At 38.6% G+C, this 25,185-nt stretch overlaps 1 protein-coding gene across 1 annotated transcript in view; it reads right to left on the bottom strand.

Annotated features, from left to right (window-relative positions):
- LOC126419763 (cubilin-like) overlaps positions 1–25,185 on the bottom strand; it is a 753,686-nt gene that overhangs the window by 618,330 nt on the left and 110,171 nt on the right. The window contains exons 11-15 of the mRNA XM_050086938.1: positions 19,068–19,194; positions 15,337–15,531; positions 14,068–14,211; positions 9,912–10,102; positions 4,599–4,770 (exon numbers count right to left, since the gene is read on the bottom strand). Of these exons, the coding sequence (XP_049942895.1) occupies positions 4,599–4,770; positions 9,912–10,102; positions 14,068–14,211; positions 15,337–15,531; positions 19,068–19,194 (829 nt within the window). The remainder of the gene's footprint in view (positions 1–4,598; positions 4,771–9,911; positions 10,103–14,067; positions 14,212–15,336; positions 15,532–19,067; positions 19,195–25,185) is intronic.

Below are 25,185 nucleotides of genomic sequence, written 5' to 3' on the forward strand. Positions count from 1 at the left end.
ATTAGAATGATTCCCCATCCGTCTCTGCTCTGATCATATACTTCTCTTACCCCATCATTTGCCCTCCGCACCACCAGACAACATACAGTATCGTGGTGGGCAGTGGTCATAACGTTTTGGCTCATCAGTGTATATGATACAAATATTATAATTAACCCTATTAACCAAAAGAAAGTGGCAACACTGTTCTTTTCAGAAAGGGTCCTCCCGGATACCATGAAGAGCATAGAGTGCGGCCAGCTGCAGGTGGTTGCTCATGCTGGTACCAATGATGTGTGTCACTTTGGATCAGAAAAGATCCTCTAGTTTTGAGCGGCTAACAGATGTGGTAAAGGCTCCCAGTCTTGCCTGCACGATGAAAGCAGAGCTGACCATTTGCAGCATAGTCGACAGGACCAATTGCCGAGTGCAGGTTCTGCATCAGAGGCTCAGATGGTTTTGCGACCGTGTAGGCTACAGATTCCTCAACTTGGGCCAAAGGGTGGTTGGGTTTCAGGTTCCACTGACACTGTTCTTTTCTGAAAGGACCCTCCTGGATACCATGAAGAGCATAGAGTGCAGCCAGCTGCAAGTGGTTGCTCATGTTGGTACCAACGATGTGGGTCACTTTGGATTAGAAGAGATTCTCTCTGGTTTCGAGTGGCTAACAGATGTGGTAAAGGCTGCCAGTCTTGCTTGCAAGATGAAAGCAGAGCTGACCATTTGCAGCATAGTCGACAGGACCGATTGCCAAGTGCAGGTTCTGAATCAGTGGCTCAGATGGTTTTGCGACCATGTAGGCTGCAGATTCCTCAACTTGCGCCAAAGGGTGGTTGGGTTTCGGGTTCTGCTGAATAGGTCAGATGTCCTCTATATGCAGGAGGCAGCTACACGAGTAGCAGGGGCTGTGTGGTGTGGACTGCGCTGCTTTTTGGGTTAGAGGGTCTTGGGAAAACACAAGAAGGGCTTCATTCACAAAGGTGCAGGCCGAACACAGCAAGAACATAGATAAAGGAACCATTGGTATAACAGCTGTAAACTGTCGTTGCTGTGTTGGGAAAGTACCAGAGTCCAAGCGCTAATAGAAAGCACTGATGTTCACAACATTATAGGCGCTGAAAGCTGGCTACAGCCGGAGATAAGTTTAGCCAAAATTTTTGCATAGAATCTAATGGTGTTCCGAAAGGATAGGCTAAACACAATTGGCGATGGTGTGTTTGTTGCTGTTGGAAGTAGTTTATCTTGTCACAAAATTGAAGTAGATAGTTTCTGTGAGTTAATATGGGCAGAGGTCATTGTTGACAACTGGAATAAAATAATAATTGGATCCTTTTACCAACCCCCAATTCAGATGATATAGTTGCTGAAAGGTTCCAGGAAAACTTGAGTTTGATTTCAAACATGTACCCGACTCATACGATTATAGTTGGTGGTGACTTTAATTTACCCTCAATATGTTGGCGAAAATACATGTTTAATTCCGGAGGTGACCATAAAACATCATCAGAAATTGTGCTAAACACATTCTCTGAATATTATTTTGAGCAGTTAGTTCATGAGCCCACATGAATAGTAAACGGTTCTGAAAACACATTTGACCTCTTAGCAACAAATAATCCTGAGTTAATAACGAGCATCACAACCAACACAGGGATTAGTGAACACAGGGTTGTTGTAGCGAGACTGAATATTGTAATCCCCAAATCCTCCAAAAATAAATGAAAAATATACCTCTTCAAAAAATCAGATAAAAATTCACTTGACGCCTTCCTGAGAGACAATCTCCACTCATTCCAAGTTAATAATATAAATGTAGACCAGATGTGGCTTGAATTCAAAGAAATAGTATCAGCAGCAATTGAGAGATTTATACCAAATGAATTAACAGACAACAGTCTTGAAATCTGGCAGAAAATCCAAAGAGATTCTGCTCGTATGTGAAGTATGTTAGCGGCAAGAAACCAGCAATGCCTTCTCTGCGTGATAGCAATGGAGATACTATCGAAGACAATGCTGCCAAAGCAGAGTTACTAAACACAGCCTTTTGAAATACCTTCACAAAAGAAGATGAAGTAAATAATTCAGAATTTGAATACAGAACAGCTGCCAACATGAGTAACATAGAAGTAAATATCCTCGGAGTAGTGAAGAAACTTAAATCACTTAATAAAAGCATGTCTTCTGGTCCAGATTGTATACCAATTAGGTTCCTTTCAGAGTATAATGGTACATTGGCTCCATACTCAACAACCATATACAACCGTTCACTCGATGAAAGACCTGTACTCAAAGACTGGAAAGTTGCACAGGTCACACCAATATTCAAGAAAGATAGTACGAGTAATCCACTAAATTACAGGCCCATATCATTAACGTCAATATGCAGCAGGATTCTGGAACATAAACTGTGTTTGAAGATTATGAATTACCTTGAAGAAAACAGTCTGTTTACATGCAGTCAACATGATTTTAGAAAACATCGATCTTGTGAAATAAAACTAGTTCTTTATTCACATGAAGTGTTGAGTGCTATTGACAAGGGATTTCAGATCAATTTTGCATTTATGGATTTCCAGAAGGCTTTTGACACTGTACCACACGAGTGAAATCGCATGCTTATGGAATATCGTCTCATTTATGTGACTGGATTTGTGATTTCCTATCAGAGAGGTCGCAGTTCGTAGTAACTGATGGAAAGTCATTGAGTAGACCAGAAGTGATTTCTGGCATTCCCCGAGGTAGTGTTATAGGCTGTTTGCTGTTCCTTTTCTAAATAAATGTTTGGGAGACGATCTGAGCAGCCGTCTTAGGCTATTTGCAGATGACGCTATCGTTTATCGACTAATAAAGTCATCAGAAGATCAAAACAAATTGCAAAATGATTTAGAAAAGATATCTGACTAAATTATTTCTTTAGGAATAGTTCTCCAGTTACATGATGAATTTTTAATTAAAAACTAGTGATGCATGTAGTGTACCCTAAATAGCGAAAAGTGTGAGGTCATCCACATGAGTGCTAAAAGGAATTCGTTAAACTTCAGTTACACGATAAATCAGTCAAATCTAAAGGTAATAAATTCAACAAAATACCTAGGAATTACAATCACGAACAACTTAAATTGGAATGAACACACAGGAAATGTTGTGGGAAGGCTAACCAAAGACTGCATTTTATTGGAAGGACTCTTAGAAAATGTAACAGATCTGCTACGGAGATGGCCTATACCATGCTTGTTTGTCCTCTTTTAGAATACTGCTGCACGGTGTTGGATCCTAACCAGATAGGACTGACGGAGCACATCAAAAAAGTACAAAGGGCAGCACGTTTTACGTTTTATATTACTGAGAAATATGGGAGAGTCACTGAAATGATACAGGATTTGAGCTGGACATCATTAACAGAAAGGCATTTTTTGTTGCGACGGAATCTACTCTTGAAATTCCAGTCACCAACTTTCTCCTCTGAATGTAGAAATATTTTGTTGATACTGACCTACATATGGAGGAACGATCACCACGATAAAATAAGGGAAATCAGAGCTGGTACGGAAAGACACAGGTGTTTATTCTTCCCATGTGCTATACAAGATTGTAATAATAGAGAATTGTGAAGGTGGTTAGATGAGCCCTCTGCCAGGCGCTTATACGTGATTTGAAGAGCATCCACGTAGATGTAGATGTAGATGTTGAAACCTTTTTCTCCTGGAATGGACTAGCACTTAACTTTATGGAGGTCGTAAAAAAAAAAAAAAAAAAAAAAAAAAAAAAAAAAAAAAAAAAAAAAAAAAAAAAAAAAGCACCAGAATATTAAGTTCTGCTCAGCAACTGAAATAATCCAAAGACAAACAAAGAATGGAGAATGTCAAGAAAGGTCAGTAAATCGACCATAATGTTCCACATTTTTGCTTACATACTGATGAAAATTTGAAACTGAAGAAACATCTTGCTGAACTTCTATAGTTTCTCCACTTCACATCATTTTACTCTCTGAAACAAATAACTTGGTATGCAACTGCTTTTTACATTTTTCATTCCATGTTTTACATTGAAAAATTATAAAGTGAGTCAAACACCGAGTATTTACAGCTAAAATGCAAGGAGTTAATTCACAGGCAATTCCAAGAAATTTTAATTATATCTTCATAGTCCATATATAGTACCACTGAAAGCTGTCATAATAATTTGGCTAAATTTGTTAGCAGTAGTGATGGTCATAAGCACAATGCTAGTGAAGAAAACAAGATTGTAATTAGTATTCTTTGTAACAGCAACCTGTGGTGTACTTATGACAGAATATGCTGTCACTAAAATATTTATCATTCAAAAACATAATTGCCTGAAAAAATAATTTTTTTAAAAATTTGAAATTATTTCTTTAGGACTACTTCTTTTGTTACATGCTGAGTTTTTAATTAAAAACTAGTGGTGTATGTAGTGTATAAGATCAGAATGTTCACCATCAAAGTGTCTTAAATATAATAAAACCTTTTTATTTTATTTTTGTTTAAGGCTCTATTTCTATCTATTTTCAAGTGCATTCCGCACTATGTACTAAGCATAACTTTGCAGCATTCTATATAACTATACAACAAAAATGTCTGCCAAAAGATATTTCTTACCAGGCTGCACTGAATTCCATGTTAATGAAAATCCCTCCCTGTTCACGCTGCCATCAGAGCGAAACCATAAATACAGGGCATTATGAGTAGAAATGAGATGCCCACCTCCAGGAGGTGTATCACCACAGAAACGACCAATAAGCTGATCTCCTGCAGACCTCCCATCATGTACCTATCAAAATCAAGATCTCTTTACGGTAAAGCTTCTCTTGGTCCTTTTAAATATAAAAACAAAGCTGGACATACTTGAATTACTTTCGAATTGCAGGAAAAACACAACAGTGGTTACTAGTGGACATTGAAATAAATCAATGGAGAAAATTGAAAATTTCTGAATCTGGACATATCTGAAAGAACAGATTATATACACTGAAGCGCCAAAGAAACTGGTATAGTCATGCGTATTCAAACACAGGGATCTCTAAACAGGCAGAATATGGTGCTGCGGTCGGCAATGCCTATATAAGACAAAAAGTGTCTGGAGCAGTTGTTAGATGAGTTACTGCTGAAGATTTAAGTGAATTTGGACATGGTGTTACAGTCGGTGACTAAGTGATGAAACACAGCATCTCCGAGGTAGCTATGAAGTGGGGATTTTCCCGTATGACCATATCACGAGTGTACCATGAATATCAGGAATCTGGTAAAACATCCAATCTCTGACATCGCTATGGCTGGAAAAAGATCTTGCAAGAACGGGACCAACAACGACCAAAGAGAATTGCTCAACGTGACAGAAGTGTAACCCTTCTGCAAATTGCTGGAGATTTCAATGCTGGGCCATCAGAAAGTATTAGCATGCAAACCATTCAATGAACCATCATTGATATGGGCTTTAAGAGCTGAAGGCCCACTTTGTACCATTGATGACTGCATTATACATCTAGATATGATTCTGACAGGCGACACGTATGTAAGCAGCCTCTCTGATCACTTGCATTCAATCATGTCCATTGTGCATTCTGACTGACTTGGACAATTCCAGCAGGACAACATGATACCCCACATTTCCAGAATTGTTACAGAGAGGCTCCAGGAACACTCTTCCGAATTTAAACACTCCCGCTGGCCACCAAACTCCCCAGACATGAACATTATTGAGCACATCTGGGATGCCTTGCGATGTGCTGTTCAGAAGAGATCTCCGTCCCCTTGTACACTTACAGATTTATGAACAGTCCTGCAGGATTAATGGTGTCAACTCCCTCCAGCACTACATTCACATTATCTGAGTCCATGCCATACGTGTTGGGCATTTCTGCCTGCTCACAGGGGCCCTACATGATATTAGGCAGGTGTACCAGTTTCTTCGACTCTTCAGTATATATAGCATTAAATAAAAAAATCATGCATGTTTAGGATGACCCTCAATATATTTGAGAATCAACATTTTTAAAAACAGCTTTAAACTGTGTGCAAATGATTCAACTGTTTTAGGAGTAGCCCAGCATCAGGAAACTTACACTAGCATGACCAATTTGTGATTTCTGCACATGTAGGAGTCCTGATGATGGACTGGTTCTCAATATGAGTAGAATGACAAATAATCTGAACACAGCTCAAAGGAGACAGGAATACATGGTTTTATAATTAGCAACAAGCCAGGCAAAAAAGTTATGGGCCACACAAATAAGGAAAAGTTTTATTTTTGCAAATAATGTACAAGTTGACAACACGTGGGAGTCCTCTTACACTTCTATTGACTCAACTACAATAAATAATTTCCTAATTTGAATCCTGGACACATGTATTTTTTCTTTCCAAAAGGTATACAGGCTTACAAATAAAACAAGAAAAATATTTGTTCTCCATCAATAGTTAATATTGAACCTGAGCTCTGCAAACCTAACACAAGAAGAAATAGTCCTGTATCCCTTTGCTTTGAAAATGAAACAGGAGTGTTCAGTAAAGACAGAGTGGACTATTGCATTATATTTTGCTAGGTAGATATATGGAAGCATACAATAACACTTTTCATACTCAATTATGTTTTTTCCTTTCATATGTTTTATAATAATGACTGATAATAACTGGGAGATCAATGCCTAATGATCTCCAAGTGTGCAATACATGTAAGACTCGAAATGCTTTAGTAACTCATAATAATTTTTCAAACTTTTTCAACTGTTAGTCCGACTGGTGTAGACATTGGTTGGTTGGTTTGTGGGATTGAAGAGACCAGACTACTAGCGCCATCGGTCCCTTTTTCCACGAACTTTAAACACTCACAAAGAATAAAAACAAACAAAGGAGATGACAAGAGATGACACAGGACAAGAAAGACACAGACAGAGACCAGACAAAAGGAATTAAAACCACACAGAGTGTGACAGTGGTTGGCCCACCATAGAAACAAAAAAGGAAAAGCCAAGAAACACACTAAAAAACCCCAGTCTGAACTCGTACGCCAAAGGCCAGACACAATAAAGAACAAACACTTAGATCAAGCGATAAAACCCCCTGCACGAATAAAACTCAAAACTAAAGCTGCCATTGCAACGTCAACTGATAAAAGTGCAGTAAGTGTATCAGGCAGCACAAATGTCTGCCTGAGCGGAGTTAAAATCGGGCAGTCCAACAAGATGTGGACCACCGTCAAAGCTGACCCGCAGCGACATAAAGGTGGGTCCTCACAGTGCAATAAATAACTGTGCGTCATCCAGGTGCGGCCAACGCGCAGCTGGCAGAGGACAACACAGTCCTTGCGGGAGGCTCACAAGGAGGAGCACCACACACCAGTAGCCTCCTTGACGGCCCGAAGTTTATTGGGTGAAGGCAGGGTGCACTATTCTTCACCCCCGGTGCCAAGTACCTTCTATCGCAAAACTGACCTGAGGTCACTCTCCGAAAGGCCAATCTTCTCTGAGACTGGTGCACCGACAGCCTGTTTGGCCAGCGTGTCAACACGTTCATTTCCTGGGATGCAGACATGACCTGGGGTCCACACAAAGACCATGGAGCGGCCGCAACAGGAAAGAGTATGGGTGGATTCCTGGATAGCCATTACCAGACGAGAGTGAGGAAAACACTGGTTGATAGCTCGTAAACCGCTCAGGGAGTCACTACAGATAACGAACGACTCATCTGAGCTGGAGCGGATATGCTCTAGAGCGCGAGAGATGGTGACCAGCTCGGCAGTGAAAACACTGCAGCCAGCCGGCAACGAGCATTGTTCGTAATGGTCCCCCAGAGTAAGAACATAACCAACATGACCAGCAACCATCAAACCATCAGTACAGACCACGTCAGATCCTCAAAACGTGTCAAGTATTGAAAGAAAGTGGCAGCGGAGGGCCTCAGGAGGGACTGAGTCCTTCAGGCCCTGTGCCAGATTGAGCCAAAGGCATGGACGGGGCACACACCATGGGGATAGAGGTAGAGGGGCCCGGAAAAGAGGCGGAAGAGGGAAAATCTCAAACCCAGAGAAAAGAGCCCTGATGTGAACCGCGATCGCACACCCTGACCGGGGCTGAAGTTCTGGAAGATGAACGACTGAGGTGGGGAACAGCAGACGGTAATTGGGGTGCCCGGGCAAGCTACAAACGTGTACAGCATAAACGGCCAGTAATCATTGGTGCCGGATCCGCAGTGGAGGGACACCAGCCTCCAAAAGTATGCTGGTGACAGGGCTTGTGCGGAAGGCACCAGTGGCGAGTCAGATTCCGCTGTGAAGGATGGGGGTCAAGCAAACGCAACACGGAAGGGGATACTGATTCGTAAGCCAGGCTCCCATAATCTAGACAGGACTGAATTAATGCCTGGTACAGCCATAAAAGGGTAGACCGATCGGCACCCCAGCTTGTGTGACTCAAGCAACGAAGAGTGTTAAGATGCCGCCAGCATGTTTGTTTAAGCTGCCGGAGATGAGGGAGCCAAGTCAACCGGGTATAAAAAACCAATCCCAAAAACTGATACATCTCCACCACTGCAAGTGATTCGCCATCAAGATAAAGCTGTGGCTCGGGGTGAACAGTACGAAGCTGGCAGAAATGCATAACACAGGTCTTGGCAGCTGAAAACTGAAAGCCATGTGCTACAGCCCAAGACTGCGCCTTCAGTGTAGACATTCTCACCCACCCTCATGCCATTCCCATTTTCAGTAACACATCCCATATGCCATACAAAATCGAACAATTCAACTACAACACTTATCTCATTCTGCTACCCATTAACTCAACTAGTATTCCACTTCTATGTGGGGCAATCCTTATCCCAACTGAAATAGAGAACCCTGAGAGAACAGCCCAGTCTCCTACAAATATTACTGCACTCATTGTATAGTATTTAACATGGATGTTGTCCCCAGACAAACAACAATTTCCTTTAATAGCCACTGGCAGGACTTGTTAATAGTAAATCAGAAGACGTAACTATATTCCCTTGGCTCTGCAAACTTAACTTTATACCTATTATAATTATGGTGACTATGCAACTTGCGGCCATATCCCATCACAAAGAAAGTATTAAAGAAAAGACCTGGATGGAAAAGAAACAATGACTTGCAGGAAAGATCACTACTAACATTTTGCGCACTGTGCAGAGTGACAGTCTGGAATGTGCATAATAATGAAAAGAGAAAGGGAATGGGGGCAGGAATGGTGGGGGATGTTCGAAGCTCCTGGTTTGCACCACTCCCATTAGCCAAAGCCACCAATCTTCCCAGTAATTTAGCAGCAATCAGTAGGTACATGCCCATATGCACATGTGTGTGTGTGTGTGTGTGTGTGTGTGTGTGTTTTTTTTAACAAATGAAAGCACAATGAGTTATTACATATGCCTCCATGTAAAACTTCATGGGTTAGTCGAGGTCTGTCCTTTGTTGTCACTTTCCATTTTCCACGCCCTGTATTATTTTCTCCTTTTTTTACTTCTGTATTCTCACTATGTTCAGATTACCAGTTTTGCTCTAGATTTTCACCTCTACTGAAGGAGAATGCATCTTGTTTCAATGTTGCATACAAAATATCACAATGTTTTGCTTCCTAAGATTATACCAAACGCTTCAGAATTTTCTGCTTGATCACGATTGTCAGTTACCTTAAGTGGAAGACATGATGTGTTATGCTGCACAATTTTCACTGTGTTTAGTGGGATAAACTGGTAATAAAGTGTTCATTTTTATTTGCTGTTGTGTTGTATCCACTTGTCTTCCAGAGTCAAGAATTGTGCATGTGTTGTTATACACTATATTTACCTGACTATAAGGTGACCCCGAATATGTTTTTATGAGACTCCTAGAGTAAATTTTATTTTTTAAACAATTTTTATAATAAAATATATTAGATGAGTTTCTAATTAAAGTACTGTTAATACCTGCAGCCAGTCATAGGTGCACCCAGCAGAACCCTCCAAGTGAAAATTGGTAAAGGTGACATTTAGTACTTTCGTGCTGTTTGTGATAATGACCCAAGCACAGCTCATACCATGTGGATAGCTTGTTGATCTTGAACTAGAATCAGGGAAAGTGAGGGTGCCTGCTTCATTGGGTAGAAAGCCACCACATCCTATTGAGAACAAATTTTCAAGCATTAAAACAGTTGAAATAGCATTTTATACAAGTAGAGGAAAGGTGCACAATAAACATAAATTTAATTTTAGACAATGTTATTTTTGCGATTCAACAGTGCAGATCTGGTTCACAAATTAACAAGTAATAAAACAATCGATGAAGCCAAAGTGATGCAGGACCAAAGAGAATATCTGGATTTTTTGTAATGGCTAGCACACTCCTTCACAAAAAAAAAAAAAAAAAAAAAAAAAAAAAAAAAAAAAAAAAAAAAAAAAAAAAAAAAAAAAAAAAAACATGTGGTGTCAGGGACTACATAAAATAAGAATATCAAACACATGGATATGGTTAAGTCCCAGCTGAAAACATTCAAAATGGCCTGGAGTCCATTGAAATAATATCATCAGAACATTTTTGGCCTTTATTGGACACTGTATTCTTTATTTCATATGTAAAGTATAAAAAAATACTTGTGGGGGGGGGGGGGGGGGGGGAGGGAACAGAATGGTATTCATAATTAGCCTCTGTGTGTAGCTGGCGATATCCAGCCCACTACTATGGCCATCTGTTGGAAATCCATCATGGACCAAAAGTGACTCATCTTATAAACAGGCATTTCCTGGACATTTTTTCCCAAACAATATCAAGAAAAGAGAAATAAAATGGTCAGGACTACACACAAGACTTTCAAAATGAGACATCTCGCTCGTGTGCGGAATATGAAGTTCTTTTACTTTCTGTAGCATGTCTTAAAATATTTCATACAGAAAAGGATCTTCAATTTTGTGAAAATGAAATATCATATATTATATTTGATCCTAATCCATTTTACTTTTGGTTCATAAATTAAATTTAACAAAACTTTTTCACACTTGGGCAAGGTACATGGTGTGACTGTGCCAGCCTGCACTAGGTCAAATTATCCACAATACAGGGGTGACTGTGCTTAAAATATCCACTTAAGGGAGTAAAAACTTGAGTTCACAGGGTTCAAGTGAAGTCTGATGCAGTTCAGAAAATGGTTTGGCATACCTAAATTTCGGTACAAGACTTCTAACCACATAAAATTAGGAAAGTGCCCCACAACACACATCAAACTCAACCTTGAATGAACAAGGTGAGGAGTGAAATTTTATTAAGTCTACAGCCTTTCATCCAAACATATTACGTATTTGCATAATAAGACTGAAAAATTTAAAAAAATATGGTTGCTCCCCCAGCAACATTAAGAATGATCTGTTGCTACAATAGGTGGAATTTTATATTATTCAATGAAAATGTAGTACACACTACATACAACCAGTCATATAAACCAATCAAGAATAAATTATCAAACACCTGTGGTACACCAGACTTCTTCAACTGGTAAAATTTGCAGTGGCCAGACACACTATTAAAGTGATCAGCTGCACATGGTTTTGGCTCTATGTGACTAAAGAAGTGATATAATTAGTGGGTGATCTGATCAACAGAAATGAGAGTTTCATTTAGACAATTCACGGAATTTATACATGTCTTTCATAATCTCTCATGTCCGCCCCTGGTAGCTGAATGGTTAACGTGACAGATTATCAATCCTCTGGGCTCAGGTTCGATTCCCGGCTGGGTCAGTGAATTTTCTCCGCCCAGGGACTGGGTGTTGTGTTGTCCTCATTATCATCCTCTCATCCTCATCGACTGCAGGTCACCGAAGTGGTGTCACACTGAAAGACCGGCACCCAGCGAACAGTCTGCCAGACGGGGGCCGTAGTTATACAATTAAATAAATAAATACACTCTCACAAAAAATTTTATTCTGAGTCTGCAGTCTCTGTTATTTTCAGTGGCAAATAATCATTATGGATTTGCATCCGACACCTAGCACTCTTAGGTTTTGAACAAAGTTTAGTGCTGTGAACTCTTTTTATAAGCTTGGTGACATCTCAGGAAATTATCAAGCATAGAATCATATTCTAAAGTCAGTCAACAACAGTCCTTGACAAAGATACTATGGTTTGTAGGCAAAATATCAGAAGATGAAATAACAACATGTCATACATATTCCTATATGTTTTTGCAGCAAAACAGTATTATTAATAATACTGAGGTATTGAGTCACTGACTGGCATGTAAACCAGACAGTAAATGTTGCAAAGCTTTCAGATGATGTCCTTCTTCAGAGTTAACTAGTACAGAATACACACACACACACACACACACACACACACACACACACCTGCATGTCTACATTGTCACAGCTGCTTATAACAGACAAGGCCACCAATGAAAATGGTCATATTATTTACCATCTCTTCTGTAACATTTGCACAGCATTTGATGTGTGCATGATAATCAACCAGCTCCCCACCTGAATGATCGGCCAAGCCAAACTGTAATCACAAAAGAGTTAAAAACACCCAGTGAGAGAACACATTGTTCAGCACAAATTCAGCTTTATCTACTGCTTCACAATTTGTGCCATCTGGATTCTACTCAAAATTCCATCCTTTTTTTTGAAAATTGTCCCTACAATACATCGTTTGATCCCATAAACCCCTGTTCCACACACACCTCCAACCCTGGCCTCATGAATGCACACATTCTGCAATCACAAACTCTCTCTTCCTCCTCTGTTCTGTCTCCTCTTTCCTGTATACTTCTCTACATCAATGTGCACCACATTTAAATCTTCCTACTCAGTCCAGAGTAATCTCACCTCTGTGACTTTCCCGTACTGTCTTTCCATTCCAACTGTCAACCATCCTTCCCTCCAACCCTAGCTCCCTCTCCTTACATGTTTTCTCCCCTCACTCACTCCATATGATATAATCTCTCATCACAGTCACACAGCATCGTTTGTACAACTTAACAGGCAGGAACACTGTAGCCATACAGTGGTATGCGGAATGATGCCAAGCTGTTATGTCTCCACTGTAATTCCTTTATGAGATGTATAATTCTTTGCTCCAGCAGTCGTTTCAATTGTCCACAGAGAAGGGCAAATAGATAGATCATTATGGGAGTTGTAAAGAATAATGAACTGATTTGCTCACAGTGTTTGCCAGTATTATGGCACGCGTTTAAGGAATGAACCAGGTTGTTAAGTGGTGAGTGTTCAGAAATATTAATACATTTAAAGTCATATAATTTCATTATATTAATCCTGCTGTATTAAGCAATGTTTTGCAGTTGATATTATGGATAGCTAGTAATAAATAGCCTTTGGGGCATAACAATGTGTACTCTGTATGAAAAGTAGGTAATCTTCCATGATAAATTAGGTGTCATTGTATGTTTTGTGTGTATGGGTTCGTGTGTGGTACATGTATCCTGTACAAAGTACATCATCCAAAAGCTTAGCAACATTTTCAGTCTTATAGTCCACCAACTTTTGGGCATGTATCTAAGACAGTAATATTTCTTCACCAGATATTTTGGCTGACACCATCTTCCAGAGGAGTCAGTGACTAAATTAACCATCTGACTCAAAGACATACGTGGAGTAACTGAACATGGGTATGACACTAATACTGGAAGAAGAAATACTGCTGTCCCAGATGCATGCCCAAAAGATGGGAAAACACAAAGAAATATGTTTTCAGTATTGCTTATGAGCTATGAGCTTATTGGCCTCTGAATGCATCACATATTCAGTGAGCTGTTACTCTTATTCCTTCCATTATTTGTATTCAACCAAGGAAATTCAGGTATCATACTGTGACATTTTTCTTTCAACAGTGACTTATTTGTATATTACCTGTCTTTACAAGAACACTACACAGATTGTAGACAAAGCTGCAAATGCATTAAAGGAGCAGAAAAATAGGTACCTAAAGTTCATATTTACTGTTAAGGGTATTTTACAAGTTGACACTTATTTCATGGATGTCCAAGCCACAATACTACCAATGATCCATTACACATTACAGGCATATAGTGAGTACAATCGCAGTGGTGTACAATTTTCAGGAACAAGTGACTTACGTTGTTGTCTCTCCTGGCAGTGAGCCCCAGTAAAGCTGCTTGTACACATGCAAGTGAATCCTGTAAGACCCTGCCGCATACAGGTACCACCATTTTGACATGGATTGGGGCTGCACACATCAACTGTCTGTGTACACCTCACACCTTTAAAAAGAAAAAGAGATGGGAGAATACTGACAGTCATGGACTTATATAATCTGGTCTTTAGTCATCCCAGAAATCTTAGTTGCTCTTTCGCTACACTGTGGGACAAGTTATAGGAGAGCTATAAGCTATATATTTTGTATACACTGTTTTAAAATCTTTCTCATCTAATGAAAGTAAAATAAAGTTATTGTATACAAACATTCATAAATTCTACATTATACACGCAATATTTCAAAGTACAATTTGTATTTCTGTTCTAAGTACTTCCCGAATAGATTTTAATATCACCATTGACTTTCTCTTCCCTAATAGATTTTAATATCACCATTGACTTTCTATACGTAGCTATATTTCCATGAATTAGACTGCAGTATCTTTTGTGAAGTCACTGATGTTTCCCATCAAACAAACTTGTTGGCTATCATAATTAGTTTTACAATAAAGTGTGAAAAGCAGCAAGTGCCAATCACAGAATAACCATCTGTAACAAAATTAAGTTATGTATAGTCCTAAGATACAGCAAATGATCTTTTTACTCGAGAAAAGAGAAACTGTAAAATATCACATGTTGCTAAACAACATTGTTTTCCAATAACTCAATGAATTGTGGTTTAAATGAAATGGAATACTTCATAATGAACTGTGTCCACTGTCTTTTTTGCATTCTTGTCACTAAAAATGCTCTGACAAAGGTAACCAGAGTTTATTATTACGTTTTCCATTTATTTGACTGTCTCGGTTTGCCAAAAACAATGCCCAAGGCTGCCATGAAATTTACATAAAATGTTCATTTCCCAACTGACTACTGCCAAATCTTCCAAGTTTTTTCACTCTTTTGAACAAACTACTAATTTCAGTAACACATCTGACAGAGTTTTTGTTTGCTCACAATTCAAACTAATTAACACTAACAATGTGACAATAAGATATTAAGTAAAAATATTTTCACTTTCCAAGATTCCAAACTCAATGTGCAATATCAGAAGTATTCCACGAACTGCAAAACACATGTGCAATTACCTCATTCATTTCACGCTATCAGGTTATTCACAATTGAAAACTGCCATCCTACATTGTATGTCCAATTTAACTGACTCACAATACAAGTAGTCTATAAAATACCTGTGTATCCTGGCAGGCAGCTACATGTGTATGAGTTTCCAGGTGCAGGAATACAATGACCATTGGAGCCACATGGATTGTTGGCACAGGGGTTTGGCCCACCATCTGAATGCATTGGTGTGCATCCGTTAGGGCCTATCCCATCACCCACGTAACCAGATGGACACAAACACTGAGCGTAACTTTGGCCAATAGCTGAAAATAAAAATGAAAACTATCAGTGTAACTTAGGACAATAGATGAAAATAAAAACAAAAACTATCACTTATCTTAGAGAGACAATTATTATACACATTTCCATAAAATACAACAAGAATATCTTATGTTCTCAATACCACAGAATTATAGCTTATAATACATAAGATGGTTAAGGTGCAACAGTATGGAACTTTGATAAACTTTCTCTGCATATCAGCAAACACAGCATCCAACATAATGAGAGTATGAATCTCATTGTTAAGGATGCAATGGCCAACAAGCAGTTGCTTATCCCCAATGTCAATGCATCTGATCGCAACCATGAAGTGAAGGCAAGAATAGTTGGACAAAGCATGATGGCAGAGAGGCTGCCATTATTATAATCTACAACCGGCTCCCCTTAGAATATCATAATTTACGGATAGTAAACTTGGTAGTCAGCACCATCATAAGGATAGACTCTTCCATCATCGAGATCTTCCTTTTGAGACACTGATTCCGCAGCATGTTCATACAACTCTACATAGAAAAAGAAGATGTAGTAGTAGTACAGTCTGTGGCGCTCAATCCAAGAAATGGGCTTCTGGCCTGATTGCAGGTAGAGTGCGGCCTTCCATTAGGTGTGGCTCTAGGAGAAGGATGCCTTTTAGCCCTCGGATGGCCCCATGGTACTAAATTTTATAGCAGGCTGAGTGCACCTGGGGCTATCCGGGAGGGACTGGAAAGATGAAAAACTGCCACTCCTACGCAGGAATGAATGTGGAACCTCCTGGACTGGAGTCTAGCACTCTGTCTGCTAGACCACCACGTCCTTTACTGAGCATTAGAAATTCATTTAAACATTATTATCTTTTTGTGCGAGCTGTATCAGGGCTGGCAAAGCACTTTGTATGAGAGTCAAATGAAATGAAACAATTTCCCACTAGAATTCTCATCTTACAAAAAACAACTTACACAGTCATCAGCTGCTACTTTCTAAGATATTGTAACCTATGACATGTAATTGAATGTATTTCCACAGAGCTTTGACACTATCAGAAGTACCACTTAGAGCATAGTCTCATAAAATTTGTTACACTGGCACCTCCCTTCCTATTGCTTACACAATCACAAGTGAGTTCGTGTTTTGTTTTGTTTTGTCATTATGAAGCTAATACCATTCTTATTTTAATGCACTATAATTTTAATAATTTAAATTTTATTTTCATTGGGATTGGTAAGTTTATTTATTTATTTTAAATATGGAGTGAGTGAATGCTGCAGCCAATTGCAGTCTGTCCCATATGGGTGATGATATGGCCACTAATATGATGCCGTGCTGGTCAAATGTGATAAGAAAATAAGCTTAAGGATGTTGTGTGGCTCTTGCTTTTAATAATAACTTTTCTTAATTGTTTTTCATTTCAATGAAACATTTTTAGAGGAAAGAAAATGTCCACATGTTAATTAGTTCTGTTAAGCAGAATGTAATATTGATGGAGCAAATGTATTAATATATCAGCACGATATTTCACACTGATTGCAAAATATGTCAAAGTGATAACAAAAGGCTAATTTTCCTTTTTTATGAATCAGTCACTTTTTTATACAGTATGCTCATATACACAACTAAGTAGTGAAACATTATAAATTACACTGATAGTAACAGCACAGGCTAATGGAAATATATTATGACCTGATGGAAAATACAAAACGAATAACGCTAGGTATACAAGGACTTCAAACAAAAGTAGCACAAAAATGCACAAGTAAAATATTTCATTCATATAAAGTTTCAGAAACCGAATTCAAGTTTGGATTGAAATTGATATATTCATGATATTGCCACTGTTACAAAAAGTATATATAAAAGTACAATACACAAAATCTACATCTACATTTATACTCTGCAAACCACTGTGAAGTGCATGGCAGAGGGTCCATCTCATTGTTCAGTCATTAGGGTTTCTCCTCATATGGAGTGCAGGAAGAATGATTGTTTAAATGCCTCAGTGCAAGTTGTAATTAATCTAATTTTGTCTTCATGATCCCTATGGGAGTGGTATGTATGGGTTTGTAGTATATTACCAAAGTCACCATTTAAAGCTGATTCTTGAAAAGTTGTCAGTAGGCTTTCTTGGGATGGTTTATGTCTACTTTCAATGGTCTGCCAGTTCAGTTTCTCCACCATCTCTCTGACACTCTCACATGAATCGAACAAACCTGTGACCATTCATGCTGCCCTTCTCTGTATGTGTTCAATACCCTCTGTTAGTCCTATCTAGCATGCATCCTTTAGTACTGTTCTAGGATGGGTCACACAAGTGATTTATAGGCACTCTCCTTTGTAGACTGCATTTCCCCAGTATCCTACCAATAAGCAGAATGACCACCTGCTTCACCCACAACTTAGCCTATGTGATCATTCCATAACATATACCTACAAAGTTATCTGTATGAGTGACAGATTCCTAGAATGACTCACTGATACTGTAGTAGCAGGATACTGTAGTTTTTTGTTTTACGAAATGCACAGTTTCATATTTCTGAACATTGAAAGAAATTGCCAATCTTTGCACCACTCTGATATTTTAACAAGATCTGACTGAAAATTTATGCTGCTTCTTTCAGGCATTACTTCATTAGAGACAATGGCATCATCTGCAAAAACTCTGAAGTTACTATTAATATTGCTCGCACAACCATTAACATATAGCAAAAACAGCAAGATCCCATCTAACTTCCCTAAGCACACCCAAAGTTACTTCTAAGATTGCTGACAGCTCTCCATCCAAGAAAATTTACTGTGTCCTCCATATCAAGAAATCCTCAATCCACTCACAATTTTTGCTTCATACAACATAAAATTGTACTTTTGATAATAATCACAGATATGGTACTGAGTCAGCTACTTTTTGGAAATCAAGAAATACTGCATCTACATGAATGTCTTGATCCCAATATTTCAGTACGTCACGTGAGGAAAGTGGAAGTTGGGTTTCACAAGAATGATGTGTTTGGGATCCATGTTGGTTGGGATGGAGAAGGTCATCTGTGAATCCCCTCAAAGATTCCTTATTCATATTAACAATCAGACTGACAGTAAGTCAAATATCTTGCAATATTGGAAATTCCATGATAAAACAATGAAGAAAGAAGGGAAAAGACTACTCTCCTATAGATGACTGAAGGGTAAAGCATAGATGCATGAAACTGATCAGAAATTCTCATTAGTTTTGAAGATTTGACCTTTTATGTAAGAAAGTACAGGCATGCACGCATGCGTGCCCCTCACACACACATACACACACACACCACACACACAGAGAGAGAGAGAGAGAGAGAGAGAGAGAGAGAGAGAGAGAGAGAGAGAGAGAGAGAGAGGTGTATATCCATGTTGCCACTTCAGTTCTCAACATAAGCCACAATGAGGAAAACGGATGGGGTGTGCATTTTTAACTGCACCAATACATTACATAATCACAATCTTCACAAGTTTACCATTGCCTAATTTCTTAGGATGAAGTTCACTGCCAAGCAGGATAAAATCTTACCAGAGTTCTCCACACAGCGTGCAAGTACATGGCAGCCTCCATTGTTGATGTTGCAGATGCCAACTCGAGTGCATGTTATACCATCTCCCTGGTAGCCAGCTGGACATTCACCACAACGTCGAGAACCCTGAAAACACAATAACTCTTTTGTTGTACGTATGTTGCTGCATCTGAAGAAACTGTGAGTAGTCACCTGCATCTCCCACAATGTGGGTGGCACACATCTCTTATGATTTCTTACTGCCAAATAATAACTGCTGTGAACTTGACAAAGAAATAGTGAAGTCAACTCAAATTTACTGAAGGAAACAAATTGTTTGTTAATTCTGTCAAGGATGTACTTCATTATTTCTCATATGCATTCTGAGGGCACCTATGGATGACATGCATACTGGAACTGCATCTTCCGCAAGGGCATACCTAAGTAATATTGCTTGTTGTGGCGTGGCTATAGAAGCTCTGTGAATTGTGGTATTCGTGCACAGAATCTACTAAAAATGAAAATGTTAAAAGAAAAAAAAGTAAGGAGACATAAATGCAGGTGCAGATTTGAATCTGATGGTGACACGTAGTGATTTACTGAAGAATAATGAAAATAAAGTATATATATTGAATAGATAACTGAGTTAAAGGAATTATTGATTTAAATGAATAAGGACTTTAAAAATAGTGTTAACTATGTGTTTAAACTAAATGAGAAATGTAGGAAACGAGTTCTGAATCACAATTATATCACAATGATTCAGCTGCCCCTAGCAATGTCATTTTATGCAGCCTGCAATGTTATATCAGGCATCCAAAAACTACACACAAGATTTTCATACCCTCTAGGCACAAACTGTTAGTCCTGCAGAAAAATATCAACAGTACCTTTTTGTAAGAAATTTAATGAAGTTAAATTTTGTACTGAGATACGTTATTGTTGGAGGCCATGGTTTTCAAGTTATTCAAGAAAAATATACAAAAGCGACCTTCAAACACACCTCCAACCCTCCCAACACTCATGTCTCAACAGTCAGGATTTCTAGTACATTGCTCATAAAATTCCCTCCTACTACTGTACACCCAATATTTGATCTTTTTTGGTCTCTATTGGTTGGGCTATTATGCCAACAGCACAGTCAGCTATTTCATTAACATTAACAACTTAAATTTGCCCTTGAGGGTAATGAAAGAAAAATGAGTTTTGTAAATGTTATGCTAAAACTAGTTATGTTGTCAATTTGATCCAAACTGAATCCTTACAAGCACAGCAGTTTAGTAGTCAAAAGGCCTGACTAATACAACAACGTAATCATTTATTTTATGCTGTTAAAATTCATAAAATAGTTTGGCAAAATTTATATAAACATTACTTTACAATTTTTAAGGGCTCTACTAAATTGGTGGCATAGTACAGCCAGACAGTGAAGACTAAGAAAGCTTGAATGTAGGAAATAATTAATGCAGCACAGAGATAGAGGGAGACCCTTGAACAATACATTAGAAATCCTGACTGGTAGGAGTGGGGATGAATTTGAAGCTCACTTTTGTATGTTTTTTCTCAAACCTACATCTATGTCCACACAGATAATCCACAAGCCTCCATATGTTGCATGGCAGTGGGTATCCTGTGCCACTAATTGTCATTTCCTTTCCTGCTCCACTAGCAAACAGAGTGATGGAAAAATGTCTCCGTATGATCCCAAATTCCTTTTATCTTATCTTCATGGTCCTTCTGCACAATGAGTATTGGTGGTGACAGAGTTATTCGGCAGTCAGCTTAAATACTGGTTCTCTAAATTTTCTCAATAGTGTTTCCCAAAAAGAACTTCCCTCCAGAGATTTTCATTTCAGTTCCCGAAGCACCTCCTTAACTCTATAACTTTAAAACTATGACCTCCAGCAAAAACTTATCACAGTACAAAATATAATTACATTAAATTTCCTACAAATAGAACCTGTTTTTTTTCTGTACAACCAATTGTTTGCATGTACGTAACAAGAGAATATGAAAATCTCACACATAGTTTTTGAAGGCCAGAGATAACATTGCTAGTTGATAAAATGACATCAGTAGGGGCAGCTAAATCACCCAGTACACAAAAAGAGAAGCCACATCTCGCATCTCAAGTTGCTAAGTATTCTTATTCTTGAATGTGATAGAATGAGTTTTTCCCATCAATTTTGAGTAGGAAATGCAACAGATGGCAGCAGGTAGCAAATTTGTTCCTAAAATAACTGTTGTTAAAGTAGCTAATAGTAACAACTGGGAAAAGGTGTATTTCCAAAACGTGTATCTCCACAAGTTTACAGCTGCCAACTGTGGCAGATGGTGATAGGATACTTATTGTGTGTCAATCACACCACCATTTGTTAATAAGACACAAATGCTATACATGTTATCTCAGATTAGTATATATTTCTGTTATCACGGTCACTGCAATCAGCTGTCAGCTCTCTATGATCAGTCTTAGGTACAATAAAGAATTGATAGAACACAAAAGAATTGATAGAATACATAAAGATCTCAATGTGACAAAAGCAAAAGCTATATTTAAATAAAAATAACATAATAAAAACTATTTTACAAAGTATACAGCTCACAAGCAAGCTTATTCCAGCAGCATACACATCTGGTTGGAAAGAGACTTTGAAGATAGGTAAAAGGATAAAATCAAACAAATTTATTAAAACTCAATTCCAAAGTATTCAACAACAGAATACATGGAAGTTTTTGCCAGAATGAAATAAAAAGAATCACTAAATTTTGGTATTCATAAAGTCTCAGTTTCATTAGAGACAAAGCTGTAACTATTACAGGCTAAAGAGACACTGTTTCACTAAAAACTACACTCAATCGCTCACTCATTCATTCGTTCAAACATCTTGTTCCTTCAGGGATGGAGAACAAGTCAAGTTATACATGCTGCTTTTGTGAGGTATACTTTCACCACAGCATTCAACTTTGGCACAACAGTACTATCAAATCCATGCAATTCACACATTTATTGACTTACATTCATCTACATAAAACAATTTGTGGTATTTCTTTTGTCTGCAGATTAAATCATGTGCACCAGACAAACAAATTTCAAAAGCTTAGGTCCAAAAACTTAACATAAAATTCAAACAAGTTTTCTTTTAAGTTGATTTTATAAAAACTTGTAGAGTACTATACCGTCAATTGTAAACCAAATCTGAGCTTTTCAGAAATGCAATATCTGTGCATTACTGTATCTTCAATTGTAATCTTTACCTGTGATTTTCAGAAACTTTTGGCTACACTATCCTAATTCAAAACCAACAGTTCATTAATTTCACTGTGTATTTAATTGAACAAAAGGTATATTTCCGACAGTTATCCTAAGTTACAAGAGTTCGGCATAATCTGCTTGTAGTAAATCACTGTATGTGATTTACACTTACTATAAATAAGCAACATATCATGACACATTAGTGCTCTCTTTTAGAAGATGTATATATTGTCTGCCTTATATAATTTGTTATGGAGCATAACCTGAAAAACATTTAAGTGAAACAGTAAAACCTGAGATCTGAAATTAATTTGCTAATACAAACTCCTTAATATCATCTGTATTAGGTACAGATTTACAACACAATAGTGACATACGAAAATTTGTACCGAGACTGAAACCCAGATTTCCCACTTATCGTGAGTGGTCACCTTAACCATTTCAGCTATCTCCACATGCTCCCCAGTCCGACCCAAACTTCTATATATCACATTGTCTACATCCTTAATTCAGTGGACTACGATATAAGGATGCAGACTGTGTTGACATATGGAAGTCTTGGTCAGTCCGGGGAGTCCTGGTCTCACACAAATTATCATTTCCCACTAATAGGTAGATCAATACTTAATACACCTGGTATCAAGGAATTCACACTCAGTGAATAAATTTTGAACTATTTTGTACAGCTGCAGATTGTCAACAGTGTCTGCTCTTTGAGACATGCATGCAAATAGTAAAACATGTACAAGTTTTTCATTAGCCATAATAGATATTTCATTTTGGGTGTTAATCACTTTAGTTCTAAAAGGGTACTGGTAAGACTAGTGCCATCTCAGACACAAAAATTAAAAGGTAGTCAGCAAGTTTAGTTTAAAGTCATTTGGTTATTGGTCTGTTAAATATTTCACCAAGCTCAGTACTACCCCACTGTGTTTGCTGTTCTTGGACAGCAGATGTGTTGGTTGCTGTTTGTAAGCAGCTGGAAATTGCCCTGACTACTTTCAGGCAATTGGAAGCTGCTGCAAATAGGTGTGTTGAAGGGCTGCTGAGGCTTATGTACTGGAAATACCAAATGTACCTCAAGTACTAGCCTCTCTTCTGCAGGAAATACAGGATCCACCACTACTTGCCCATTTGATTGTGTTCTAGGTGTCCTGTATGGTAGAGACAGGAATCAGGAACTCAGGACTTAACACCTATTGTCTTGAGCCTTAAGCTTGAGGTGCTGTCTTATACTGAAGCTGAAACTGAGCCAGTGAGATTCATTTCACCTGTTGAGAAACCTGCTGCGACCTGTGTTACGAGGAGGTGAACGCAAACTGATCGCAGTCTATTAATCATTAGCAATTCGAATGTAAGGTGAATAATGGTATCCCTAAGGGAAATGGCAGCAAATGGATGAGAAGCAATACAGGTGCAATCAGTGTGCATGACTAGGAGCCTCACTCAGCATGTTAAAGAGGCTGTTTTGGCAGTCATTAATGGAACAGAGCGCAACCAGCAGCAGACTGTAGCACACGCTGGAAGAACTGAAGCCTATAATCTGTGCTCCATGGTCATACTTGGATCATTCCAGCAATTAGCAGAGAAGGTTAAGAATACCAGCATAGCTCATGAAGTTTCAATAAAGCTTACAATCTGCAGCATTGTCCCCAAAACAGATCATGGTCAGCTGGTTCTAAGTTAGACAAGACACTGTCAAGGTTTTGGGACAAGCTAGGTTGTGACTTTCTAGACTTGCACCATGGGGTTGAGAACTGTAAGGTCCCCATAAATGGATTAGGTGTGCTTTCTCAGAGGCTGCTGCCCAGATAGCTGACTCTGTGTGGGGTGCACATTAGAGTTTTTAGATTAGGCGGCTCTCCATCCAGTCCAGCTCTATAAAACAGAGAAGTATCAGTGTAATATCCAAAAACATGCTTCCCATAGGTGACAGTATTAAACTCCTAGCCGTTAAGTGCTGAAGCATTTGCAACAAAGTGACAGACCTTAAAGTACACCTAAAAAGCAGTGGAGTTCACATAATACTAGGCACAGAAACCTTATTAAAACCTGAAGTTTACAACAGTGAGAGTTTTGGGGATAAAATAAGACCAGTACATTAAATTTCAGGCATGCAGCTGTGCAAATAAAATTTCTTCCACTGATATTTCAGCCATATATCGTCTGGCCATCCTCAGGGTGAGTCTGATGACAAGGTGCCAAGTGCGGCCTTATATGCTCCACTGCGGCGGTACTGCGCATGCAGATCACAGATGCTGGTCGGTGGCCCTTATACACGCAAGTCATCTGTGGTGAAGGCTTACAGACATTCAATTCATTTATCAATGTGTGTTCAGCAGCAGTGACACCACTACGACTTCACTGCAGTTTAATTACCCCAATAGCTGGATTCCAGCTTTGTCAAAATTAAAACTATTTTCTCTATTTATTAAATTACTAGCTAATCTAATCTCTGCAGCATCATTAAAGGAACAGGTGGATGTTAGAATCTTCAGATCACTGTAGTTCGTAGAATGCTCTATATCAATATAGTTTTCGGCCACAGCTGACTTGTCTGGGTGTGATAAGCGAGTCTATCTTTGATGTTCCACACGTCTCTCATGAATGGTGCGTGTTGTTTGACCTATGTATGACTTACCACAATTTCCACAAGGAATCTGATACACACCCACCTTATAAAGCAATAAATCGTTCTTTACAGAGCCGAGTAAAGCTGCAATCTTTGTGAGAGGCCAGAAGATCACCTTAACACAGTGTTTCTCAAGAATATGCCCTATCTCCATGGAAAAAGCACCCATATAGGGCAAAAACACACTTGATCTGAAGGAATCACTATCTTCTTCTCATCACATACCTGCACTCTAGGTTGTAAATTGAAG

The sequence above is a fragment of the Schistocerca serialis genome, chromosome 9 (genome assembly GCF_023864345.2).
Source record: "Schistocerca serialis cubense isolate TAMUIC-IGC-003099 chromosome 9, iqSchSeri2.2, whole genome shotgun sequence".
NCBI lineage: Eukaryota > Metazoa > Arthropoda > Insecta > Orthoptera > Acrididae > Schistocerca > Schistocerca serialis.